Source organism: Salvia miltiorrhiza, chromosome 5 (assembly GCF_028751815.1).
Source record: "Salvia miltiorrhiza cultivar Shanhuang (shh) chromosome 5, IMPLAD_Smil_shh, whole genome shotgun sequence".
NCBI classification, from domain to species: Eukaryota; Viridiplantae; Streptophyta; class Magnoliopsida; order Lamiales; family Lamiaceae; genus Salvia; species Salvia miltiorrhiza.
Window position 1 is genome coordinate 54,433,191 of NC_080391.1, and position 6,985 is coordinate 54,440,175.

At 37.2% G+C, this 6,985-nt stretch overlaps 1 protein-coding gene across 3 annotated transcripts; it reads right to left on the reverse strand.

Moving 5' to 3' along the window:
* Window positions 1-393: 393 nt before the first annotated feature.
* LOC131025107 (nuclear poly(A) polymerase 1) lies at window positions 394-6,985 on the reverse strand. Of its 3 annotated transcripts, XM_057954718.1 has the most exons (13): window positions 6,729-6,854; window positions 5,999-6,607; window positions 5,573-5,650; window positions 5,383-5,490; window positions 4,801-4,863; window positions 4,568-4,729; window positions 3,859-3,972; window positions 3,709-3,771; window positions 3,256-3,585; window positions 2,171-2,335; window positions 1,199-2,062; window positions 784-857; window positions 394-680 (listed from the first exon to the last, which is right to left on the reverse strand). In XM_057954718.1, the coding sequence occupies exons 2-13, from the start codon at window positions 6,113-6,115 to the stop codon at window positions 635-637; spliced, it is 2,184 nt and encodes a 727-aa protein (XP_057810701.1). In that variant the 5' UTR covers window positions 6,116-6,607; window positions 6,729-6,854; the 3' UTR covers window positions 394-634. The 3 variants fall into 3 exon arrangements, with proteins under 3 accessions (XP_057810701.1, XP_057810700.1, XP_057810699.1); XM_057954717.1 differs by having other exon boundaries at window positions 5,999-6,985; XM_057954716.1 differs by lacking the exons at window positions 394-680; window positions 784-857 and having other exon boundaries at window positions 967-2,062.

The following is a 6,985-nucleotide window of genomic DNA, read 5'->3' on the forward strand; positions in this document are numbered from 1 at the left end:
CTAATTTTCGTTATTAAATAATTTAAATTTATTTAATAATTATAATTATCATTACACTTTATACAAAGTTGAAAATTTACATTTTTTTCAAAATCAAAATTTTATTTAATTTTTAAAATATATTTTACATTTACTTATATTTTAATATCTGTATTTATTTATTCAAATAAAGTATTACTTAATTTCGATGTTCGCCGTGCATCGTACGAATGAAGGTATTAGTGCTACACTAAAAATGAGTTGCACTTCCAAGTTCCATGCATGACCAAAAATCCTAACTTGGAACTCAAAAATAGAAAACACAATTTTGAAAATTTATATTCCCTAAACCTTAATTCCGTCGAGAAATGAGCGGTACAGTGAATTAAAGACAGTAATCAATTACACAGAAAATAAAGAATAGTCAATTTTGAAAATTATTCGATTTCATCTTAGCATTTATAAGGTAGCATATTCCGCAACACAGTTGAAACTGTATAATTTACAACATCATACCGCCATCACCAAGCTCAAAAAAAAAAGGAAGAAGTTGTCGATATTTTATTATATAAGACGAAGACCTCCGTCGTAGCACTCTCCCTCTCTCTCGTCGTCCCAAAATCCCTTCCTCGCGCTCAATCATGATTGCACGGACTCATGCGCTGTTGCCGGTTGCCTTAGGCAAAGAGGTGAAACTGAACCTGCAACATAAGCGGTGATATTGGCTTTGCTAACCAGTAAAGTGCATAATAGATCATGATTTGAGGTAGAAATACGACATAATCGAGTTCCATAGATGGATACCTGATGAGCGGCTTCTGAGCTGGCACTTTTGCGGATGCAGACGCGATTGCAGTTGCAACGGGCAGTTCCAGAGGCTACATAAAAGCAAAAAGCGAGACGAAAATGTCAGAGACCAAAACCTACAGTTCCCTAATTCATGAAGAATACATGACCTTAATGCAAATGATGCAAAAAACAGAGCAATAATTCTTAATTGTTATACAATTTTTCTGGAATATAATCCATGATGACTAAGAAGCGTGCTTCAATGAAAGAATCAAGAAAAGTTCTTGCCAAATGCCAGCTTAAAAGCCAAAACATGAATGTTTTGGAAAATGTGAGTTAAAGAAGCAACCAGAGCTCGACATTGTAGAATACAAGATAGAACGAAGAAACATGAAATGCGTAAGAGCATAAAAAGGTGAGTTGGCAAGACCTCTAGCTCCTCTAAGTCAGCCTTGGGTTGAATAATGGAGGTGGCGCCATTCCCTGCACTTGCTACTTCTACAACTTGCTCGTCAGGGAAGAACTCTGATTGTTTTACTCCTTCTGGCTCAGCAATGTTCTGGGTCTCGCTCTTCAACAAACCTTCGAGCCCATCGAATACTTCAGAAGAATCCTGGTGAGTGAGAGGAATCTGTGCAGAAGGCTGCTCAGTGACGTGTTTCTCTATTGCCAATGGAGCAGGGAAAGCACCAGCAGAAGCTGAAGGTCCAGCAGCACGTTCGCTTTGATCAAGTCCTGGAATTCCCTGGGCATGTAGAGATAGGTTCTCAGCAACTCCCTCTTCACTTTTGGGAGCACTATAATCGGGTTCGATCTGTGTCTCTAAAATTCTTTGATCAAACGAAGTTGCATCACTGATGCATGCACCAGTGCTTGAAGTCTCTGTCAAGCTAGTTCCTCTGTTGGCTTCATCTAGTCTCCTCCTCTTCCTGCTCACAGCAGCATCAGGTTGAACAGGGTAGGATGCAAGTGATTTCAGAATTGTACGACTCTCAGAGCTTCTTGTGGGGGGAGATGGCCGGATTCCACCGGGAAAGACAAAGATGGGCAGGTCCTTCCGTTTAACATGGCACACATGAATACACATTGCCGGCTTCCAGAATGAGTATGCATATACATCGCGCTTAAAGTCCTCGACCGTCATCCTTATATCAAACTGTTGAGCTTCTTGAGGGTTAGCACCTTGCTTCCTCCGCAACCCCATGAAATAACTATGGTGAAATGGCTTAGATTTATCTGAAAATTCCCCAGGGTGAGGATGGCACTGAAGTACCCCATTCGTGTCCCTTTCAATCTGAATTAATTGACAGCAAAATTAGTCAACAGATGGAAAACACTGATTAATCGAAATTACTGATTTAACATCAAACAACTATAAGAATAGAATGGTAGACAACGGTACCTTCAAGGTAAGCAAACGTTTCCTGGACTCAACCCAACCTTTCCAATTCATCAAGTCATCATCGGTCTCTGCTGCTATGTCTATCTGCAGATAATTTTTGTACGCTTCAAAGAAAGCAAAAGGCTCAAAGAGATTCTCCCAGCTGAGCTTGTTTGCTTCTATTTCCTGCCATACATATTACAAAAAATTTAAGTGACCTTATAAAACAGAAGAATACATCCTGAAATCACAAAGCAGAGGCCACAGAGATGAGGGAAATGTTCAGACGCAGAGCATAATCATCTGCCTAATATTCCATCGAGACAGGAATCTACATAGCTGGTTTTAACAAAAGCCAAAATGACTCTTAACAAATGGAACTAAATTTATTTCCAAAAACATGTACAATAGTCAAGAGTGTATTCGCCAAAACAAAACTTTGTTAGGTGGAAACCACCATTAAATATCTCGAGTAAAACATATGTAATCAAGAAAAGATAGCAATCAACATATCCTGAAACCAAACACCAGGTGGCAGGCACCCAGCATATAACCAGAAGCATGAATTAAAACTAAGGCATCCAATTATCATGAATGATTTAGTAGACTAGATTGGACAACTATCTTCTTACTCCTTATATACTTCGAACTAAACTAGGTAGGGTTAATTTTCCAAACTCTTAACTATATAGGCTATAACAATGTATTTGCTAATTCCAGACAAAGTACTATATTACAGATATGTGTGCCCTTTTCGCTAAACTGAGAACTACCATGTGCAAGAATGTGATTTCAGATTTGTACTTTCTGTAAGATCAGTATTCAGCTTTTATCAAATCGGACAAATGTGGCATTCCGAGTAATCTAATCAGCCTAGAGGAATGAATAGCAGATAAAAGATGAAGTAGGCCAACTATTTATTAAATAGAATTTAACAACAATCCTGAAAGCCATGATACATAAGTCATATCTGCAGGCCTACATTTGTAGTTACTAATTGCTGAGTCAAGAAAAGCAACTATAAGCATTAGGAAAACAAAGCCAAGCTACAAAGCTAATAGCAAACATCCAAATATAACTGGAGGGAAAAAAACAAATTATAATACCTCGCATATTTCATTTCCCCTATGAAATTCTTCCATCATGACTCGCAATGTGCTTGTTGAGACATTGTAGCTAGAGTTCATGCAGGGATATGCAGGAGTTATTATGGGCATCAGGTGTGATCTGTCCTTATAATTTCTTCTAGGATCCCAGAAGGAAAGTCCTAAAGATCCTTCTTGAATTGGACACAGCATCACAGGATTTGGCCACCGCCACAAATTGTATACTCTAAAAAAGCGGGATACCAACATGCTTGGCAGAGCATTTGGGTACAGCTGGCAGATGCGGGCAACAAGCAATGCCCAATTGATACCACCAAGGAAACCAGTAACCTGGCTAACGGAAAAGCAGTTTAAGAGTAAGAGAAAGATTCTACACATTAACCCAAATGCTTGCATAAACTATATAAACACAAGAGAATAAGCAAAAAGGCAAGAATAATTTAATTTCCTCACATTTGAATAAACCCCACGCCGCTTCGCCCACAGCCTCATACATCGCAGCGTAGTACGAAAACTCTATGGATGAAATAACAATCAAAATTAAAAAACTATTTTCAAGGAAATTATTTCAACAAAAAATTCAAAACTGTACTATTCACACACCTGAATATTTGGGACCAGGCGCAATATTTGATCCGTCACTCTACAACCATTGAGACTACGAACAGTCTGGTCATCCACATTTTGTAGAATAGATTCTTGTGAAATATCCAAATCCTGACAGCATTAGCATGAGATAGAAAATGATCAGACTAATTGAGAAAGGAACTTCAATAGTCTTTCATGAACGAAACTTCAATAGTCTTTCATGAACGATAGCAATATCAAATTTTTTAGGTATCAACCAAATGCTGTTCACAACAGGCATCACATCAGCAGAACAAACACAAGGCATAGAAAAACTTGATTGCAAGCACAGATGGCATGGGCAAAGAATAAAACAAAAGACAAAGGGTCTTATGGGAAATAAAAAAAAATTAGTTCATACTGTTAAAACCAGAGTTGCTTCAAAATGCATCAGGCCAACAAATATACCAATTACAAGGCACCGTATGACTACATGCCTTGGCCAATTTACAAAGGTTAGGTTCAAGAAAATCTCCACACAGGATTCCAACTATTAGCCATCATGGAAGATATCAACTGACAATACCACATTCTGGATCCAAATCCAACTATGTAATCACCTCAATGGACACTAAAAAGAAAAGGATAAGGAAATAAACATAAGATAAACACAGAGTCAAGCATATTGATATAACAAAATATTTATGCATACTACAAACTAGTTATGCAAAGAGAAGAATCATACCTCAGGAATAATCCACAGGGACACATTTGCATAAAGTAGATCTATAGAGACACCATTGAACTTGAACCTCATCACCGGTACGTGAGCATCTGGTACAGGATGCAGCTCTTGTACTTCATGCATCTCTGACAGCATTCTGTAAAGTTCACCAAAGAAGTCTTCCTGTATATGACAAAGGTATCATCTTCCTTTCAGACAGCATATGTTAACAAGATATCAACCAAGAAGCTTACGTTTCGAGTGGCATATTTTGGCCCAACGCACAAGGTATCAATATCAGCACCAGGGCCATGTACCTATAAGTAGAAGAAAGATGATAAATTCAATCCTCAAAGGCCTGTCTGGTAACCTCTTGAAAATTGCAACAACAATCTCAACGATAAGACTAGATAAAAAATTCATATAACTATATCCTTCTGAAAGTCAGTAATATAATTTGGCTTCTCCACGCTCATGCTTAAAAGCTTACCAACTTATCAAAGTCATGAAAAATGCAATTAAATCGACTTAGCCACAGAAAGATCAAATATAAACTCTGTTAACACTTTAATGAAAATATAGCTTCTATATAGAACTTAAGATAGTCTTGGTAACTAAACAACATCCGGACAGAAGATTACATTTTCTTTCACTTAACTACGAAAGTTTTCGGCGTGCCCAAACACTTAAAAGGCATTTTGGAAAGTCATCTCAGAGTAATCAGGTGTACTGTTTTCCACTTAGAATTATGCATGATGCAAAGGTAATTATTTAAGGAATTTTTTTAAAAAGAGAACAAGAATTAAAAAGGCATGTAAGAGTGATGGAATTCATACACCAAGCCGGTATGAACCAAATGTGAAAATCTTTGCATTCGCCTCTTGGATCACCGACCCATTATAACCTCTAACACGGCTAATATTCTTCACCCATGTCTTGACAATCTGTAAAAAAATCTGAATCAATACTCATACTTAACAGCTGGAAGTAAAACTAGTAAACCACTTTGAGTTTATAACAGGTGACCTGGTCTAATCTACCAAGAACTTCCTCTCTTTTGATAGCTTCTTCATGACTTTCATACAATCCCGCATCTACAAGAAACTGGCAACCCATACACAAGTGACAGCAGTTAGGTTACTTCTCCAAGTAAAATTATAGGCAAGAGGAGAGAATTCATTAGCAAATATCCTTTCATTGCTGTTTTTCCCTTCTTTGTCAGACACTTTGCAGTAAAACCAGGTTTCTGAGTTCCATATAATCTCCCCTCCCTCAGTTATCTTTTCTCCAGTTCATTCAGCAAAACAACCAAAATACTCTTATATAGCATTATTCTTTTCAATTTTCCCCTTATGTCCATCCTAGAACTCATGGCGTGTAAGGGAAAGAGCCTTTCAAACAAAGCACAGCTGAATAATGCATAACTAATGCAGAAGAATGTAAAGAACCAACCTTTTCTAACTCGCGAGTCTTAGAAACATCAGATTCTGAAGGGCCGCCAGTCGAGATGGGCTCGGATAATCCAACACGAGTTGCAGTAGCCAAAGCACTTGATCCAGGGCTACCCATTAACTATACCCTTCTCAACAATTCAACACAGTTCCTTCACTTTGCTTTTATGTTTGTTTCTCTTTTCTTTTTCTTTTTTCTCACTCTCAAAACATCAAAAGGAAAATAATAAAGAAAAATAACAACAGAAATCTCTCTTTCTTATTTCCAATAACAGTTAACATTCAACTCTCATCAAAACATAAACAACGATTAGTTTATCGAACAATCAATCAACTGAAAAAATAAAAATAAAAAACAGTATTCCTCAATCTTTTTATTGAATTCCAGATATGCTACAAGGGATTAGAAAGATACAAGCAAGTAATAGATAAACCTCTCCCTCTATTTTTCTCGCTCTACAATACAACTATGCTGTAACTAAAATTGAAAACCCAAAAGTACATCGAGCGATACCCCGGTATTCGATTTTTTTTTTCTTTTTTCTTTTTCTTTTTTTCTGGATTTCGTTCTCGATGAGGCCTTTGGGTCCTCTGGAAACAGTATAAATCCCTAAAATCAATCAAAACCCTGGAGTTATCCACAACTGGGAAACAATTGCACCAATATTTTAACTGCGCATGCTCATGTGTGTGTGCGGAGAGAGAGAAGGGATGAGAGAGAGAGCGCTTACAGGAGGAGAGTCGGCGAGTGCGGGAAGGCGGAGATAATAATCGGAGAAATATGCACAAATAATTGGTGACGAGCAAATAATAATAAATAAATAAATAATAAGTATAAATAAGTCAGAAAAGAAGGGACAAAACCGGGGTAATATTATAGGAAACGTCGGTAAAGACTTTTTAGGTGAAAATATTACGAAACTAGGTTAAAATTAAATTTATTAAACCACGCCTCTTATTATTATGCAGTTATATTCTAATTAAAATA

Coding starts and splice junctions, on each gene's coding strand:
- LOC131025107 (XM_057954716.1), bottom strand. CDS start 6,115: ATGGGTAGCCCTGGATCAAGTGCTTTGGCTACTGCAACTCGTGTTGGA. Junction 3,772..3,858: donor GCCTGGTCCCAAATATTCAG/GTGTGTGAATAG, acceptor TTTCATCCATAG/AGTTTTCGTACTACGCTGCG. Junction 2,336..3,255: donor GGGGAAATGAAATATGCGAG/GTATTATAATTT, acceptor TATGTATGGCAG/GAAATAGAAGCAAACAAGCT.